The sequence below is a fragment of the Juglans regia genome, chromosome 10, assembly GCF_001411555.2.
Source record: "Juglans regia cultivar Chandler chromosome 10, Walnut 2.0, whole genome shotgun sequence".
NCBI classification, from domain to species: domain Eukaryota; kingdom Viridiplantae; phylum Streptophyta; class Magnoliopsida; order Fagales; family Juglandaceae; genus Juglans; species Juglans regia.
Window position 1 is genome coordinate 7,124,214 of NC_049910.1, and position 20,235 is coordinate 7,144,448.

The 20,235-nt window shown below is 37.9% G+C and overlaps 1 protein-coding gene across 2 annotated transcripts; it reads left to right on the top strand.

The window, feature by feature from the left end:
- The first annotated feature begins 1,517 nt into the window (after positions 1–1,517).
- Positions 1,518–19,404, top strand: LOC108990435 (3beta-hydroxysteroid-dehydrogenase/decarboxylase). Of its 2 annotated transcripts, XM_018964404.2 has the most exons (14): positions 1,560–1,707; positions 1,809–2,056; positions 2,142–2,231; positions 2,348–2,481; positions 2,845–3,015; positions 4,188–4,313; positions 4,634–4,713; positions 6,260–6,458; positions 14,839–14,944; positions 17,038–17,212; positions 17,389–17,545; positions 18,373–18,439; positions 18,886–19,037; positions 19,132–19,326. In XM_018964404.2, exons 2-13 carry the CDS (start codon positions 1,825–1,827, stop codon positions 19,029–19,031), a joined length of 1,683 nt encoding a protein of 560 aa, XP_018819949.1. In that variant the 5' UTR covers positions 1,560–1,707; positions 1,809–1,824; the 3' UTR covers positions 19,032–19,037; positions 19,132–19,326. The 2 variants fall into 2 exon arrangements, with proteins under 2 accessions (XP_035550663.1, XP_018819949.1); XM_035694770.1 differs by lacking the exon at positions 4,188–4,313 and having other exon boundaries at positions 1,518–1,707; positions 18,886–19,404.
- Positions 19,405–20,235: the final 831 nt, after the last annotated feature.

The following is a 20,235-nucleotide window of genomic DNA, read 5'->3' on the forward strand; positions in this document are numbered from 1 at the left end:
GTAGCTCGGATAGTGGTGTCATTAATATGGTGTATAACTTGAATAGTGATGCTATTAATTTGGCATGTAGGTCGGATATGGTGTATATAATTTTTTTTATATGAGACGATAACACAGTGTAATGAGTATTAATTTTAGGGTGGCTCTTCAGCCACTGCTCCCACGTTGGGAGCTACAGTTATTTATATTATTATTATTATTTATTTATTTTATATATATTTTTTAACACTTTTAAATATTTTTTAAAAAATAAAAAAAATTATAATATTATTAAAAAATACATCCTTGATTACTAAGTAAAAAATAAAAAATCATAGCGATAATTAAGTATAAGCGATAAGAGTAGCATTTTTCTTAATTTTAGGATAAATCGGTCACAAGTGAAACCAATTATACAAGTTATAAAACAAGTAATGATTTACGATAAGTTTCGTGTTGTTACATTTTAATAAAAATTTATTTTGTAACGATTATCTTTTAAATTGCATCGTTTGGATTAAAGCATTAATATAGATTTTTACTTGCATGCCGATTTTCTTACATTAATATATTTTGTAATTATCTTGAAAGTTATTTGTAATAAATTTTGGTTGATTTAGTGTTTTACGTTTTCTTTCCGTAGGCATGCATTGCATTTATGGCTATTGAGGTGCTAATTTTTCTAATTATGACTTTAATTCATGTATATATGTTATCCTTCTTTTGACTAACGGAAAAATAGCTCCAACTTGAGAAAGTATTTTCAACTTTTGATTAATGATTATGATTTTTTACAGTTTTGTAGATTTTTGGACTCAACTATTTGTACAGAGTAGACTTGAGTTATACGACGATCAACTGGACTGTTGTATTCTAGAGGAGTCAAGTCAAGAGGAGTTCTACTGCATCGGTTAATTTGAAACTTTGTACACCGTAGAGAGCTTGAATCTCATTAAAGAGAGTGATATTTTCGTACTTTAGTTCAAACTGGTTTCATCTTAATTTTAATTTTATTATAATTTTTATTATATTTTTATGATTTCACCAACATTTCGTTATCAAAGACCAAAGATGACGTTAATTTGAGGTATTATACCCTTTTTTAATTTTTGAAATCAAGGTATTATACTGTTGATGGTACGAAAATGGTAAAATAATAATAGAGTAATGCTAGACTATAGTTGAGCAATGACTGCTGGGTGGCTAGCACAAATTTATATTTATATTTTATTTATTTTAATATTTTTTAATATATTTAAATATTTTTAAAAAATAAAAAAATATATCAATACATTAAAAATTATTTTCTTAATTATTAAGTTAAGAAAATACATAAATAATCAAAATGAAGAGGCAAACTCATACGTCATATTGACATTTCTTGTAATAATATATGGAAGGACAGAGAGGGTCCCACATTAGAATATGATATGATAAACTTACCACTAAATCACAATTTGTATACTATATAATAAAATAATATTATTTTAAATTTAATTTTGAATTTAATTTTTGAATGAACCACATGTTGTCATGTGAAAGTGAAACTATGTAACGTGCGCTTCATGTCGTATCTTCTCTCTCACTTACACTGATGCTGCTTGTTTCCTGGTTTTGTCACCTGGCGCTGGCTGGCTCTCTCTGAAGTCGGATCCCATCGGTGTCGTCACTAGCTGCGGTAGAGGGAGACCGAAGAGGCGAAGACCAACTTTTCACACCAGGAAAAGGGTACAACTAAATCCCCGGTCTCTTTTTTTTTTTTTTCCTATGTTCTGCTTCTCTTTCCTGGGTGAACCAAACTTATGTGAATGCCGGTATCTATTTTTCAGGGCGTCGATAAAAATAATGGTAGTGGAGGAGAGATGGTGCGTGGTGACTGGAGGGAGAGGATTTGCTGCGCGGCATTTGGTGGAAAAGCTCATCGCCTACGAAATGTTTTCCGTGCGGATTGCCGACTTGGGCCCCACCATTGAGCTTGAACCAACCGAGGAGAAGGGCCCCCTCGGCGAAGCCTTACGCTCTGGCCGCGCCGTGTATGTTCATACCGATCTCCGAAACAAGGCCCATGTGGTGAAAGGTCACAACTACCATTGCTCTTCAACGTTTGATAAAATTACAAGCTGAAAAAGTCTCACTAAAGATCTTTCCCCCTTTTTAAACAGCATGTGAAGGAGCGGAGGTCGTATTCCACATGGCTGCGCCAAATTCATCGATTAACAATTATCAGCTGCATCATTCGGTGAATGTGGAAGGTACAGCGTGTTGGGTGTTGAGCCATATTGCTTTTGATTTGCTTTCAGACTTTTTACAGTCTTTGTTTGTGGATGGACATGCTTGTTTTATATTTTGAATCAACTATGGTCTGCAGGGACAAAAAATGTTATTGATGCTTGCACTGAGCTAAAAGTAAAGAGATTGATTTATACTAGCTCTCCTAGCGTGGTCTTTGATGGGATTCATGGGAGTTTCAATGGGGATGAGTCGTTGTCATATCCGGCTAAGGTACTGACTTCACCGAGTCTCAAGTTTATTATTTCTTGAGTGTGTAGTTTGTTGTTATTGCTGCTTACTGCCAGTTTTGAAGCAAAATTGCGAGTCAGAGTTTATTCTATTTTTATGTATTGTAACAGATTATTTTCACTACTCCTTGTTTCTTCCCTTTCTTTGGCGCGGAGAGATATAAGCTGAAGTAAATTCAGTTTTATTTTTATCACCTAAAATGTTGAACAGCATCTTTTCTTGTATCCTTTTTTTTGTGTGTGTGTTCATCATGCACAGGTAGTCACGTGTATTGTCAAATAATAATGTCCTTGTTACTGCTTAGCATGTGTAATCGATGCCCATGTTATCTTCATAATGTTTCAGCACAACGATTCGTATTCAGCAACTAAAGCTGAAGGAGAGGCATTGGTAATCAAATCAAATGGGACTAATGGACTTTTAACATGCTGTATACGTCCTAGCGGCATTTTTGGCCCTGGAGATAAGTTGTTGGTTCCATCTTTAGTAGCTGCTGCAAGGGCGGGGAAATCTAAGGCAAGGATGTTTATTGCTCTGCATTATTTTGACTGTCTTCTTTTTATCTTCTAGTTATGAAAACAAACTCCATGTTTTGGATATTGTTCAATAATCTGCTTCCATATTCTGATACACGAATGACATAAATTTGTATATTGTATCAATTTTTGAGGCTTAGATTTCGGTCAGTGTGGTCCATGATCTGCTTTTATTGGGTTGGGATTAAACAATCAAGTTGAGGAAAGCATGTTCTTGTTATGAAGGAATAAAGTCCATAGATTTTTATGAAATGATTACCCATAAAAAAAAATATTTTATGAAATGAAATTAATCTTTGGGACCATCAAATTTTAATTCCTCTTCGCTTTATCGAGCCCAACTGCCAAATGGGTGATGCCGAGAAGGGTACGTGATCTCCTAGCTTCCTGGAGAGGTATTCAGGGCAACTCTCAAATTGCATCCGTATGGAAGTTGATACCAATATGTCTATGGTGGTGCATCTGGACGGAGAGGAATGCAGGAAACTTTGAAGACCAAGAGCGATGAATGGATGAGCTTAGAATCCTTTTTTTCAATACTTTTGTCCATTGGTCGATTGTAATTGATTTTCATGGTATGACCTTTCATGAATTCCTTGTATCACTAGGCTAGCACGCCTATGCGTTGCTCTTGTATATGTCCCGTATACTTGGTTTTTGCCTACTCTTTTGATCAGTAAAAATTTGTTTACCAATAAAAAAAAATGCCAAATACCATCTTTGTTGTACGAACATTTTATTAAGACTTGTGATAAGATGTATATGCATGCAAAGCGCTTGTAGCAGTGCCTTCTTGAACCTAATCCCATCACAGGTAGCTTCTGTCACAAGTTTCATGTTAAGGCTCTTGACTACTTGAAACATTGATTAGAAAGTTGTAATAATTTAATATGGTCTCTGTTATGATAGCATCCATTAGGGTCTAACCGGATAGAAGACGTGTGTTTGCACGGTCTCTGGGATTTCTCATAATCAAAAAGCATCCATCAGGGGCTACCACAAAATTCTTGTTAATCATATAAAATTTTTCTTGTGGAGTGGTGAAGACCTGTAACACACCCAAATGCTAATTTTCTTAAAATTGTGAGCGGTGGCTGCTTTCTTGAGGGAAAACTAATGTGATTTTTATTTGCTTCTTTTTCATATGTTCAGTTCATTATTGGTGATGGAAACAACATTTATGATTTTACTTATGTTGAAAATGTGGCACATGCCCATATATGTGCTGAGCGAGCTCTTGCATCGGAAGGGATGGTTGCGGAAAAAGCTGCAGGGCAGGTACTTTTATTGTTGCAATATCAGTATTCAAACAAGAATAATACACACACACACACACACACACACATATTGGGAGAAAGAGAGAGAGAGAGTTCAGTTGATTGATTTTTCTAGATTCTCCGCCATCTTTCAAATCCAGTAGTCATTCGTGGAATATTTGGAAAAGGTTAAAGTCAGGGAGAGGTTCTCCTATAAAAGAAAAACACAGATAAAAATGTGGACATCTCAAGCTAGGATATCATAAGTGGGTTTTGAATTTCTTTGCTCAACAAACATTGGATTTTGCAGGCATATGTTTTTTGATAAGTAGGATTTTGCAGGCATATTTTATCACCAACATGGAACCTATAAAATTTTGGGAGTTTGTTTCGCTTATTCTGGAAGGACTTGGCTATGAGGGGTATGTCTTATCCTTGGTACTTTTTTTTTTTCCCGACTAGATGTATCCAGCTCTTTTCATATTGATCTTTTTCTTCTTCTTTGATCTTCATCTATTTTAGGGTCCACTTAGCCAGTTCTTTGTTAGTTATAGTACATCTTCAAATATCTTCTTACTTGGGCTATGCCTCTTTCAATATTAATAAGATATCATCTTCAAATATCTTGGGCTATGCCTCTTTCAATATTAATAAGATATCTTGTTTCTTATCAATAGGAAAAAAGCTATATCTCTCACTCATAAGCAACTCCATTATTAATCTAGGCATCGTATTGAACCACCAATGGCATGGATGCCAATGAATACACTGCGCTTTTTAACCATGTTGTAGCATGTAGCACGAACCATGATTATCATTTTTCACATCAGAAATCTTTTTGCTAGACTATGGTTCTCATTTTAGTTCATAGAAAGTAAAAAACTTCCAATTTTTCCCTCTCCATGTGTACCTTCTTTTGCGGTTAATAAAAATTATCTTAATTATCAAAAAAGAAATTTCCAAATTGTTCCTCAATTTAATTGAGCAGTTTTTTCTTTTTGCAAAGTAGTGATGAAGGAAATTATGGTGTAAGTTGTTGCCATACCATTTGGTATGTGGAAGTTTAGCATGACATATACCCAAATCAAGAACTATGGGGAAATATATAATGTTTAAGGGCTTTTTTTTTTTAGTGGAGAAGAGTATCTCCCTCTCTCTCTACTCATCCGCCCTGTCCGTTATGCCACCAGCCCAAATTTGAGCACCAAGACCAGTGCCAAGCTCAAACCAATACCTCCATTACAGCAGCCCCACCACCTTGGTACCTGCACCACCCTCATTGTTCAAAACCTTTCCATCCCTCTATTTCGTGCCTCCTGTCACTGTCACCACCGGTGAGTTTTGTGTTGCAGAAACCCTACCATAATAAAACCAGAGCTTTCTCTCCATTGTCCTCTTCCAGTTCCTATTTACCTATCCAAGCTGTCAAGTTCATAATCCACACAGAGGAACAACTATTCATTTCACTTTTATTATAGGCAATACTGATCGTGTATTTCCAATATCCTGACACTATCCTTACAGAAGAAAAGATTCATTACTATTTGATCATTACTGAAAGACCCCACCTCAAAATCCAAAGAACCCACCTTATGATTGGTTTTAAACATGGGGATGTGAACTCCAGGATACTCACTTGGAATTTATGAGCATTTTGGGTTGGGATATGGTGGTGGTGGATTTGTTCATGCATCAGAGTACCGTTGACACAATATGCATAGCTTCATAACTTAGATTTTGTGGGAAAATCTAAGAAAACCTTGCTTCACACACTGCCACCACTTCTGTATCTCATTTTTCTCATTAATTTATTATCTTATAAAACAATTCTTTTTTTTTGATAAGTTACTTATAACTTTTTAAAATATTACTCATAGAAAAAATATATTCTGTAGTAAAAGGCATAGAATATAGTTATGTAACATGTGATGCTCCTTCTCTTTTATTCTGAACCAATGTGGTTTGCAGGCCAAGAATAAAGATCCCTGCCTTTGTCATGATGCCAATTGCACATATGGTGGAGTGGACATATAGGCTGTTTGGCCCATATGGGATGAAGGTTCCACAATTGACACCTTCAAGAATTAGACTCCTATCTTGCAGCAGATCTTTTAATTGTTCAAAAGCAAAGGATCTACTTGGCTATGAACCCATCGTCTCCCTTCAGGTTATTTCCTAGTTTATTAAAAAGATAAAAAGTTTCTCAAAAAGAAGAAAGGAAAAGAAGAAAGGAAAAGAAGAACAGAAAATAATAAAAGAATAAAACAGAAATAACAAAGAATTATTTGTTTGTTTTTTTTTTTTCCATTGGAATTATTTTCTTAATTGTTTTAGAATAGTTGCTTAGCTGATAGTTTATATGGTCTTCTTTGAACTCAACTTCAAGGATTTGCCCTCATGGTGTGCTGCTTCTACCGCATGCTCATAACCTTCTAAATGATTGTTGTGGATGGTCAATGTAGATATGAACTTAATGAATCTACCTGTTTATGTATAGATTGTTCTGATTAGGTTTAATTTTGTGCTCCGAGTCTTTTTTTTTGATAAGTAAAATAAGTATTATTCACAAGAATGGGCAACAACTACCAATTACAAAGTAGTATGCCCTATCTACGAAGGCATATTAGCAACTAAGAAATCATGAAGATCCATGGCATTAAAGTCCACAGCAATGACCCAAGTACATAGAGTCCTAAAAAAGAAAACTTTTAGCTCCGCCAAAGATTTCTCCTTGTCTTCAAACGTCCTCTCATTTCACTCCTGCCACAAGCACCACATAATATAAATATGAATCATCTTCCAAATCACTTTGATCTGATGCACACCTTTGATAGAGATCCAACACGCCAATATATCCACTACGGATTCTGGCATAACCCATGTTAAATCCATTATTTTAAACACCTCATTCTAGAGAGTCCTGACTACCTCACAATGCAAAAGTAGATGGTTCACTGACTCACCTCCTCCTTTACATATATAACACCAGTCTGCAATGATTATCCTCCTCTTTTTCAGATTATCTATAGTAAGGATCTTGCCTAATGACGCTGTCCACACAAAGAAAGAAGCTTTGAGAGGAGCCTTGTGTTGCCAGAGCCTTTTCCAGGGAAACTGTATTTCCGACACTTGTGTAAGGACCTTATAAAAGGAATGTGAAAACCCCTCTCCTTGCAGGAATCCACCACATACCATCTTCATGCTGGATATTTGGACGACAAGAATATAGGATACTATAAAAATCGGCAAAAATCTCCATCTCCCAATCCTGTGCCGCCCGATTGAAATTAATATTCTAGTGAATACCCCCTCCAGAGATTCCCATAACCTCCACCACTGTAGCATCTTTGGCACTTGCTATCAGGAAAAGTATAGGAAACAAATCTTGGAGAGCACTGTCGCCACACCAAACATCCTTCTAAAATTTGATCCTGGCACTTGTACCCAATTGAAATCTAGTGTGCTGTTGAAAGACCTCCTACTCTTTTCTAATACGCTTCCATAGCCCCATTCCATGGGCCCCTTTAACTTCTCTAGTACACCAACCCTCCCCTAAACTACCATATTTATTTTCGATCACAGTTTTTCAAAGGGCTTCTGGTTCCTTGATATATCGTCATAGCCATTTGTCAAGTAATGCCCGATTAAACAACTGTAAGTTTCTAATGCCCAAACCACCACTAGAGATAGGATGGCACACCTTCTCCCACTTGACAAGATGAAATTTAAACTCTTCTCCTAATCCACTCAACAGAAAGTCTCTTTGTAGCTTCTCGAGACGACCTGCCACACCTACCGGTATAGGGAATAAGAATAAGAAATAAGTGGGTAGATTAGAAGGTGTACTTTTAATCAAAGTAATCCGACCCCCTTTTGACAAGTACGTTCTCTTCCACCCTGCCAGTCTCCTTTCCATTTTTTCAATCACTATATCCCAGATCAAGCGTGCCCTCGAAGCTATACCCAATGGTAGTCCCAGGTAAGTCATAGGAAGAGACGCTATCTTGCATCCCAACGTGTCAGCCAACTCTCTAATATTTTGAACCTCTCCAATCGGCACCAACTCGGATTTATCATAATTCACTTTTAGACCAGACACTACTTCAAAACAAAGCAAACATGCCTTCACAACCCGCACCTAGTCTCGATTAGCTTTGCACATAATAAGCGTATCATCTGCGAACATCAAATGAGAGATAGTGGTAATACCCCTGCTCGGAGATCCAACTTGGAAACCACTAATAAACCAATTATCCAACAAAGCCGAGATCATCCTACTTAGTGCCTCCATAACAATAATAAAAAGTAGAGGAGATAACGGATCCTCTTGTCTCAAACCACGAGAACTCTGAAAGAAACTCTCTGGGCTACCATTAATCAACACAGAGAAACGTATCGTACATATACACCAGCTAATCCAAGACCTCCACCTTTCACCAAAACCACACCTACCCAGTAGATATAGAAGGAAGTCCCAATTAACATGGTCATACGCCTTTTCCATATCCAACTTACACATAATTCTTGGGTAACCTTCAATCTACTATCCAAGTATTCATTGGCAATTAGAACTGCATCAAGGATCTGTCTACCCTTAACAAAAGCATTTTGAGGCTTAGTCACAATCTTACCCAACACCTCCCTTAAGCGATTAGCAAGAACTTTTGATATAATATTGTATACTCCATTCACTAAGCTAATAGGTCAAAAATTTGTGATCTCAATAGCCCCGGCCTTTTTAGGTATTAAAGCAAGGAAAGTGGAGTTAAGACTTTTCTCAAATTTTCCAAACGAGAACAACTCCTGAAACACCTTCAAAAGATCTTCTCTAATCACCTCCCAGCATTCTTGAAAGAAGCCCATAGAGAAACCATCAGATCCGGGAGGTTTGTCTTTTACCATTTTCCTTACTACATCAAATACCTCTTCCTCCTCGAAAGCCCTCTCCATCCTGGCAACATCTCCCGGTTCAATAATGTTAAACACCAACCCATCAAGAGTAGGCCTCCACTCCACCTGCTCAGTAAGGATCTTCTCAAAGAAATCAACCACATGATCTTTGATAGCCTCTTCTTCTCTACACTCCACCCCCTCAATTTTCAACACCTCAATATTATTGTTTCTTCTATGAGAGTTTGTAATACTATGAAAAAACCTCGTGCTCCAATCCCATTCCTTTAACCATAATACTCTTGACTTCTGGCGCTAAGACATTTCCTCTTGCAAGATTATCCTCTCAAGATCTGCGACCAGCAAAGTTTTCTGTGCTTGCTCTTCCTCATTAAGTGGTCTCCCCTCTTGTAGTCTTTCTAACACCTGTATTTCCATCCACTTGGTATTTTTGTTTTCCTCAACATTGCCAAAAGACTGTATATTATTCTTTTAAGTCTCTTTTTAAAGCTTTTAGGTTATTTGCAAAAATAAAGCTGCGTGTACCCTTAAACTGATACGAAATCCACCATTGTTTGACCCTCTCCACAAAACCTTCTGATTTCAACCACATATTCACTTAAAATATCGTCTACCACTATGAATGCCTCCACAATCAAGTAAGATAGACCAATGATTCGAAACTAAACGAACCAACCGCTTTTGCCATACGTCCGGAAAATGGGTTTCCCATTCTGATGAAATTAGGAAACGATCCAAACGAGTCCATGTATGATTATTAGACCATGTGGCAGGGCCCCCTGCTAGTGGTAGGTCTATCAAGTTCAATTCAAAGATACACTCTAAGAACTCCAAGCTTGCTGGCCTCACTCTTCTATTTCCAAAACTTTCACTTTGGAATCGAGCAACATTGAAGTCACCTTCAATACACCAAGGAAACTCCTACCAACAGTGAACTCCTACTAGCTCATCCCACAATAATCTTCTATCCACATCTAAATTGGGCCCATAAACACCTACAAATGCCCACAAGAAACTATCTGACACACATCTAAAAGAGCACGCTAAACACCTGCATGGAGAGGGCTTAGCGGGGGTGGGATGACCCCAGCGGGGCCCCACCCCGCCCCCCGCTCCGCTCCACATATATAATTTTTATTTATTTATATATATAAATAAATATATTGTATATAGATATATACAATTTATTAAAAACTTAAAATTGTATTCAAGTCATTGGATTGCCTTGGCCTCTTAGGGCCAATCTTTATATAGGAGGCCAAGACAATACAATAATCATCCTTAAGTAATGTGAGACCTACTTAAGCAATGTGAGACTTAGTAGTAAGTCTCACATTGCTTAAGGATGATTATTGTATTGTCTTGGCCTCCTATATAAAGGTTGGCTTAGAAGGTCAAGACAATCCAAAATCTAACTCTAATGAGTTTAAGTTTTTTTTATATTTATAAAATTTAATTTATTATTTAAATTATATTATAATTTGGGTCTAAAAAAATATTTTTGGACTGTTTTTTTTTTTAAACACAATGTGTTGGCCTAGGAGGGGGGCGGAGGAAAAACCCCAACCCCCCGCATGGTGCGGGGCAGGGTGTGGGGGAGGGTACCCCCCGCCCCACACCATGCGGGTATCACCCCTACTTCAAGCTCCCAACCAGCTGTCGATACAAGGATGGATCAAATATAAGCTCTCACCTTCCTCTTGACGAAGCTTGAGATTCACCTCCAAGGGAGTAAGAACAGAGTTATCCGATTGGAGACCAGCCAAAGAAATCACTTCCTGCGTGTATTTGTGCTGGTGTAACAAGGTACCAGTCGGAGTAAGCTGCACCTCAAGGCTAAGAAAATATTGTAAGGGACCAAGATCTTTCATGTGAAAAAAGGCCTTGAGATGCTGTTGCAATTGCTGAATTAAATCAACATCAGAGCTAGTAATCACAATGTCATCGACATACACTAGAAGCAACACAATTCCTGTAGAAGTTTTGCGAAGAAAAAGAGAGGAATCAAACTAACTCTGAGCAAAATGAAAAGTAAGCAGAGTAGAGCGAAATTTATCAAACCATGCACGTGGAGCCTGTTTGAGTCCATACAAAGATTGTCTGAGTCGACAAACCTCGGATGAAAGGGTAGCAAATGTGCTGGGAGGTGGAGTCATACAGATTTCTTTCTTTAGGTCCCTACGCAGAAAATTATTCTTCACATCCATCTGCCAGAGGGACCACCCTTGCGGAGTAGCAAGTGCCAAGACAGTCCGCACAGTAGTCATCTTAGCGATGGGTGCAAAATTTTCTTTATAATCAATACCATACTCCTAGTTGTTCCCAAGAGCCACAAGACGAGCCTTATATCTGTCTAGTGAATTGTCAGACCAAAACTTAACTAAGTACACCCATTTACAACTAATAAATTTGATACCAGAGGGACAAGCCACAATGTCCCAGGTGTGATTGTCTTGAAGAGCCTGTATCTCTTCTTGCATGGCAACATGCGTGGGTGGTTGCTTGAGCATAAGAGTGAGGGACAGAAATAGTGTCGAGAGTCACAGTAAGCGAGGTATGAGAAAAACCATACCTATGCGGTGCATGTGTAACCCGGGTGGAGCGCTGAGGTCTAGGAACCACGGAATCAGATGGCAAAGCAGTGTCTGGAAGGGGCGTTGAAGGAGGTTGAGGACGTCGATGATACACAACACTTGGCTTAAACCGCTCAATAGAAGAAGGCACATCATCAAAAGTAGGTAAAATAGCAATAGGAGAATCAGAAATAACTTGAGACTAAAAGAAATATTGATTTTCGAAGAAAATCACATTTCAAGAGATCCGGAATTTGTTTGCATGAGCATCATAACAAACAAATCATTTCTGAGTAGGACTATAGCCCATAAAGGCACACGTGACGGACTGGGCAACAAGCTTGTGACGATCAATTGGTGGCAGATGGACAAAACAAATACACCCAAAAGTATGAAGGGATTGATACTGAAGAGATATGCCAAATAATCAAAAGTAGGGAGAATCATAAGTTAGAGTGGCAGTAGTCAAACGATTGATCAAATATACAACAGTAGATAAAGCTTCAACCCAAAACCAAGAAGGCACAGAAGAGTCAATCAACAAAGTATGAATGACATCTAAAAGATGACGATTCTTACGCTCAGCGACTCCTTTTTGTTGAGGGGTGTATCGGCAAGAACACTGGAAAATAATTCCCTTTTGCTGGAGATAAGTCTGAAAGGAATGAGACATGTACTCCCCCCCGGAGTCGGAGCGTAAAATTTGGATTCAAGTACCAAACTGTGTTTTGACAAGCGCAACAAATTTTTTGAAAGGCAGAAAACACGTTAGTTTTAGAACGAAGAAAATATATCCAGGTGAATCGATTATAATCATCGATAAACGTGACAATAGCGATACTGGCCATGAGAAATAATAGGACTCACACTCCAAATATCAGTATGCACAATCTCAAAACATGTAGCAGCACAGTTACCATGCGTAGGAAAAGGTAAAGTTTTACTCTTACCAAAACGACAAGTAGCACAATCAAAAGATACGTTAGAAGAAGAAAACGAATCTTTATTACCCAAAAAATCATGTTTTATAAGATGAGTCAAGACAACAGAATTAGGATGACCCAATTTCTTATGCCAGACTTCACTATTATTGGCAGTAGCCGTACAAGCAAGAGAAACAACATTAGGAATAGAAAATTGTAAAGGAAACAAACGTCTCACGTTAGGCCCTTCATGATCACCTTCCCCGACACCTGATCCTGCACAAGATAACCACCACGAAAAAAATGAACATCACATTTATTATCTACCAGTTGTCCTACAGAAATCAAACTGGTAGATAATCTAGGAGAGACAAAAATATTGCGAAATAAAGAACCCAAATTACCAACATCAGTGATAGGAAGAGTACTGCCATCGACAATCTGAATATGTTGCGTGCCCCATACTTACGAACACCATGAAGACCCGTCACATTAGCAGCCATATGATTTGAAGCACTAGAATCAACAATCCAAGAAGAAGTTGAGTTAGTACCCGTACCTTGCAGGCCTAAAGTAGTAAAAGTAGACACAGTCATTTGTTGTACCATTGCAGGGGTGAGAACAAATGAATCAGAGCTCACGGTGTGAGGTGCAGCAGAAGAAGATGACTGGATAGTAGCCTGAAAAGCTTGGGATTGGCGATTCTGAGGCCCCACCCGACAGTCCATAATGATATGACCTTTCTTACAGTAGTTACAAACTTTCTTAGGACAATTGCGGACAATATGACCACACTCCTTGCAGCTGAGACACTGCAACTTGTTCCTCTTTTTTCCTTATGCTGCATAGGCGACATTAATAGCCTCATAAGAGACCTTCTCGTGAATCATACACATCTCAGTGGATAACCGTTGTTCTTCACGCAACAAATCTCCCAAACAAATATCTAAAGAGGAGACCGAATTACGGTTCAATAAGCCAGCCCGGACAGGTTCGAATTCAGGCCAAAGCTTCATCAGAAATTGATCGTGTTGACTCTCTGCATGAACAACTTGAAGAGCTACTAGTGTAGCCGGGGGGACCTTAGCATGAATAATTGCAGAATACTTGCTCAAGAGATTAATAAAACTAGAATAGAATTGTTCAATGGTCAAATTACCTTGAATGTAATTGCTAATTTCCAACTCCAATTGGAATTTCCGAGCGCTGTGGTCTTGGTGATAACTACGATTGATATAGTTCCATATAGCCTGAGTTGTAGTAAAACAGAGAAGATTTGTCACAAGATGGGGCTCAATCGTCTCCAATAGCCAAGAGACCACCTTAGCATCCTTGACCTCCCATTGTATAAGTTTCGTTTCATCAGTTGGAACTTTAGCAGAACCATCAATATGATTCGATAATTTCTTCCCTTTCAAAAACATTTTAAATTGGAATTACCACGTAGGAAAATTCTTTTGAGTAAAGCGAATAGTATTCTCAACATACGTGAAGAAAGTCACGTAAAACAACAAAAAAATGAACCTGCCCAGAAGCAACGAAACACCATAGCAGAGACTGCTGACTGCCACAAAGACCGTCGACCACCACACAACCACCCATAGAAGCTGCGAGAACCACACAGATAGTGCCGAGAAACCCCAAGAAATGTCGCAACCTAGCGACGTCGAAGACACGAATGCTCACAGACAGTGCCGATAGTGGCAAAACTGTCACCTACCAACGGGAAGAAGTACAGCCCCTCCACAACCAACCGGCACACAAAAAGTGCCAACAAGATCAACCCAATCGTCCACCAACGAAAAAAAATCCCACGAGAAAGAACCAGAAATATTTCTAAGTTTATGGCTCAGAAACCATGTCAAATTGGTCTGAATGCCCTTTATTGAGGGTTTGCGTTCATTATATAGAGTAGAGATTACATAATTGTTGCCGGATTCTATGCATATATCTATCACTAATATGCTATACAAGGTAAGTATTTACATCCTAATTGACAGGTATTTATAATGTAGCTAGAAAGGAAAGTATGACTAAAAATAGAAAAAAATCTCCAAAATCACATCTCCGTAACAATAATCTTAGTTCAACTTTTGAATATTTGAGTGTACCTGTCACATTGGATTTTTTCTCTCTGCAGGATGGTATAAAGAGGACAATTGAGTCATACTCACACTTGAGGGCTGATCATCTACACAAAAGAGAAGGACCGTCGAGAGCTTCCGTATATCTTGGAAGTGGAAGGGGTATCATCAATTTTCATTCATGTCACTGCTTTTAGTGTCTATCTGTACTGCATTCTACTATGTAATACAATGGACGTTTCCTTATAGTACCTGGCAGAGTGCAATCATTCAGGGCCTTGAAAAATCAAATGTGGATAACCTCCTACACAGCCATAATCATAGAATTGCTCCCCCTTGCACTTCCGTAGCCAACAACAATATTAATTAGGTGTCTGATTATCAGTGGCAGATTATCTTGTGAGCATGATGTTAGATGATTGGAATTATGCTATTAATATGAATATCTTAGTAACTTGTTCTTAGGATGATAAAACTCTATTAATGTTAATAATAACTTCTGCACAAGTTAAGACTGGCATGCCCATTTAACACATTGTGTATGGTGGGTTGGATTTGATTGGAAATAAGATATATTATCATGTATTCCTAAGATATCTTATCATGTGCTTGAATACACCTGACTTGGACTGAATACAAAAAAATTGCATGTTGTAAGCTTGACTGATTGAATGATGGATGATGAAGAGGAAATTTAAAAAGAAAAAATTGACTGCGCTTTAGTGGTGATTTTTGGATGTTGGTGGCAAGCTTGAGCAGTTGGTGGCTGGCTACTGCAGAAAGCTTGAGCGGCTGGGGGAAATCTTGAGAACACTGGTGATCTCAGGATGCCCCATCTCACTCTTTAGGCAACTGACAAGGAACCCATGTTATCTGGATTGACCATAATACCACCTCCCGCATGGTATTTTTATGCACTCTGTATGGAATACTGAAAGGTTCAATGGGATGTCTTATTCAATACAATTGCTCAAACATTATATAGTGTTCATTTTTATCCTGCAATCTAGCCACTCAACAATTAGTTCTTTGTTTTTGTCCTGACACGACCTAACTTAACTACTTGGGTCTTCAGCTCTAATATGACCTAACTAAGCTATATATTTCTAAGGTATAGGTGTGCAAACACTCGTATGCGACATAAATGTTTGTATGAACAAGCAGTAGTGTTAGGGTGCAGCATTCCCCTTCCAGTTTTTTGATCAGTAAATAAGTTTTTTATTGATAATAGGTGAAGCCAAGTACACGGGACATATACAAGAGCCACACCCAGGCGTGACTGTCTAAAGATACAAGAAAATCATGTACGTTCATGCCATTAAAGTCTATTACAATCGACCAATGAAATAAAGTGTGGAATTTTTTTTTAAGCTCATCCATTGTCCGTTCACTATCCTCAAAGCTCCGACCATTCGTCTACATCCATATGCACCACCATAGATAGGTCGGTATCATCTTCCACATAGCTGCAATTTGAGAATTACCTTGGATTCCTTGCCAACTGGCCAAAAATTCAACAACCCTTCGTAGCATTACCCAAACGAGTCCCACTCTCGCAAAGATATCTTTCCATAAACTCGTGGCTACATTACAATGCAATAATAGATGATCCACTGACTCGCCACTTTTCTTACACATGTAGCACCAATCCAATACAATGATGTGGCGTTTCCTTAGATTATCTAAGGTGAGAATCTTCCCTAACGAAGCTGCCCATACAAAAAAACAAAGTTTTTAAGGGGACCCTAGTCTTCCATATGTTCTTCCATGGGAATGTTCTTGTAGTGTTAGGGCGCAGCATTCCCCTTCCATGAGCTAAACCCTAGAATTTTTCCCTTTCAAATGGAGAGAAGTATTGCTGAGCGACAAGGACTGGGAATCACTAACTTCAATATAGGAAGATTGCTGTACTGCATCAATAATTTGTTATTCTCCTTTATTATACAGACATTTCTTTATAGCTTTGTGTTTTGCTGATCCATATCTAGCAAATATGCATGTTGAGAAGCTCCCTGATTATTTTTGTTTCTAGTGGAGCTTACTTTGTCAGACCCTGGCACACGTGGAGACATTTCAGTGAAACATAAGGATATTATTATAATTTGGGATTGTGTGTGGGTGCTCTTTGTTTCGTATTTATTGAACTTTTACCACGATAACATATAGCAGTTGACACATTGCAATTAAATATGCGAGATACATTTATTCATCTGTATGCATTGATGAAGTGATCTGGCTGCCGCTATTTTTTGCAGTTGCTGACATGTTACTCTGGAGGGATAAAAGGCAGACACTTACTGCTTTATTACTATTGGTTGCAATTTACTACAACTTCATTGCATCTGGATTTATCCTCCTAAGCGGCCTTTCAAAGCTTCTTTTGGCAACCTCAATATTCTTGTTTATCCATGGCATTTTACCAGAAAAGATGTATGTCTGATTACCCTCTTCTTAGCATGTCAATTAACATGGAGCAGTGCTGTTAATGTGTTTCACTCATCGTTAGACCTTATTGAAACTTTCTGATTTGATGGGAGGCTGTCAGAAGCATCAAACTGATGGTATAAAATATATTTCTAACTATACATGCATGTCTACTATGCCAGAATGGGATATACAGTGGAGAAAATACCCCCATCACGTTTTTATTTGTCAGAAGAGAAGTCGAGAAGAGTTGCTTCATCGGTGGCGTCATCTTGGAATGCTGCTGTTAATGTTTTAAAGTATCTTTCGATGGGAAAGGACTGGGTTCTGTTCCTTAAGGTATTTACTAGTCTTTGTATGTTTCCTTGCTTCTATGGCTCCAAGTTATGCGGTGCTGAATACTTCTCAGTACTTTTTGTTTTGGTGATAATTATTTTTAAAAAAAGGCTTCAACTTAAGTATACGGGGAATGGAAGAGGAGCTCTTTAAATAGCTACAACTAAATTCTTAAAGCTCAAAAAATTAAAAAAAAAAGGAGAGAACAAAGAAAAAATAAAAGCAATCTGCCCAGTATACTTACTACTTCGAGTAAAAGGAATAATCTGAAGCATAATAACTTCACATTTTGGGAGCATCTTCGAAGCTCTCAAGGGAGCCTTGCTCCTCTAAATGGTCTTCCTTGGAAACCAATTCTGTCCCTTGCTAATTTTTAACTGAAGGGTAATGCAAAACCTCTTCAGGGTCTATTTGCTTGTTTGACCAAGTCCACTATTTTGTTTTAAAAGCTCACCTGAATTTAGCTTTAGTTAAATAGTTGATGGGCGATGATTAGGTGGTACACTCTACTCTATGGATCCTTTCTTTCTTTTGTTTTTGTTCATGGACTCTTTATACGGATGCCAAGTCAAAAATCTCTGCCATGCTTTTATGTGTACATATCATCCATGACAAGGCACTACAAAAAGCCACCACAAGTCAAATATGTGTATTGACAGTGCCACATTCTTGTGCCACCCTGTTAATGGCAGCTACTAGTATATATAATGGAAATTCCAAGTTTGGTTCCAAATTTTTTTAGCACGTATTATTTGGTCCATTTCTGCAACTCCAATGGGGATTCTTGATGCATTTTACTGATTCTGTTCTTTGCTCATGTAACATGATAGGTTGTTCTCTCTCTATTGCTTCTTAGCTTCCTTGGAACCATTTCACTTCAGAGCTTTTTTGTCATAGGTTTGCTCTCTCTCTCTCTCTCTCTTATGCTCATGCATGCCGCTTTACTGTAAACAAAATCCTTAAAGGTATTGGCATTTAATTCGAGCTTGAAGCCATAGCAGTTCAGATGTTTTGAAACTTCTCACAAAACACGAGCTAGCCATGTTAATTTTGTTTAGTACCAGTAAAAGGAAGCTGGTACAGAACTTGGATAAACTGTCAGCTGAACTCTGTTATAAATCTCAAAGAATCTATCATCTGGTGATTTCTTCCCATGAAATATTTTAGCTGGGATTTCCTCTTGTACTTGGGAAATATTTTAGCTGACATTTTTTGCAGTTGAACACGAGCTTCATTCATGTCCTGCCTTAGACTTCCATTTTCATATTGGACTGATTTTGAGACTATTCCATTCTCCAGCGTCTTATCTAAGGGGTTATATAAGCTCTGTCTTAATTTTGCAGTTCTTCCAGTTGTCTTTATAGCCTTTTATGTGTATGAAAAAAAGGAGAAGGAAATCGATTCTTTGGTTCTGGGAACTCTTTCTCTCGGACGCAAGTTGAAGTCAGATGTTGTCAAGAAAGTTGTTACTTCCAAGAAGAGTGATTGACTTCCGGTAGCCCAAATTTTCCTTCTCTAAGAAGTGGTGCTATCATTTTTTATTTTATCGTTTGGAGCCATTTGCCTGATGTTTTGATTATTTGAAAAAGGGGCTCATGGACATGTGGTTGCTTTCTGGTTGCTGTTAGCCTGTTTGTATCTGAGTACGGTTTATGCAAGTCTTTGGAGTAGATAAGGTATTCGATATGTTTGAACACGCCATGACTCTTCTCTCCCTTTTTGGCGCTCTACCAACACACTTCCCAATTGTTGAACTCATAATGCTATGATTTTCTTTAACTACATTGTATGTTCTTGCGCTGTAATGGACCATTTCCCTTTATTTCAGTGGAAAGTGATACATGAAGAAGAGTTTGTATTTATCTCCTACATGTATCTCTCTCTCTCTCTCTCTCTCTCTCTCTCTCTCTCTCTCACACACACACACACACACACACACACACACACACACATGCCTCGTCGCCTTCAATGGTAATGCTATTGAACTTAGTATGTGGAACTAGCTAGCCAGAGCTGTCGAACCGAATATAAATCTCCACCCTACCAGGACTTATTGCCTTCCTGTAAACAAATGATTGAAGACGAAATGAAAGTTTCCTTTTCAAAATTCTACACGTAAGGGTCCTAAATCTAACATTTGTGTAACATCAATGGTGTGGTAAATAGGATCAATTCAAATAAGAAAAGAATAAAACTTTCAACTTCTTTTTTTATAATGTCCCTCTATCAAATTGGTTGATGACAAAAGAATTGTAAGATAGCTGTATGCAGTGTATTATTATTATTATTATTGTTGCTTAATGGCAATGTCTGCCATATCAAGCTGTATTCTGAATTTCTGGTCGTCTCGATGGCCTGCATGCCCTAATTCTCAACTTAGATGCATGCCCTATTCCAAAATTTTAGAATTCCCACGGATTGATTTACGACAACCTGTGCATATATATTAAGTTAGAATCTGTACTAAGAGAGATATTTCCAGCTTTCAACAGAAGTAATTCCCCATATTACTGGGGAATTAAATAATTGTCTTAATTATTGCCAAATTCATATATTGCATTATTACCAGTACTACCTCAGAAACAAGTAGCTAGCTAGATATCTTAAGCTTATTGTAGTACTTGTGAGAGTTCATAAACTGAACAAATCCAATTAGACTAGAAAATTTGATCCAATCCTATATACAAAAATTT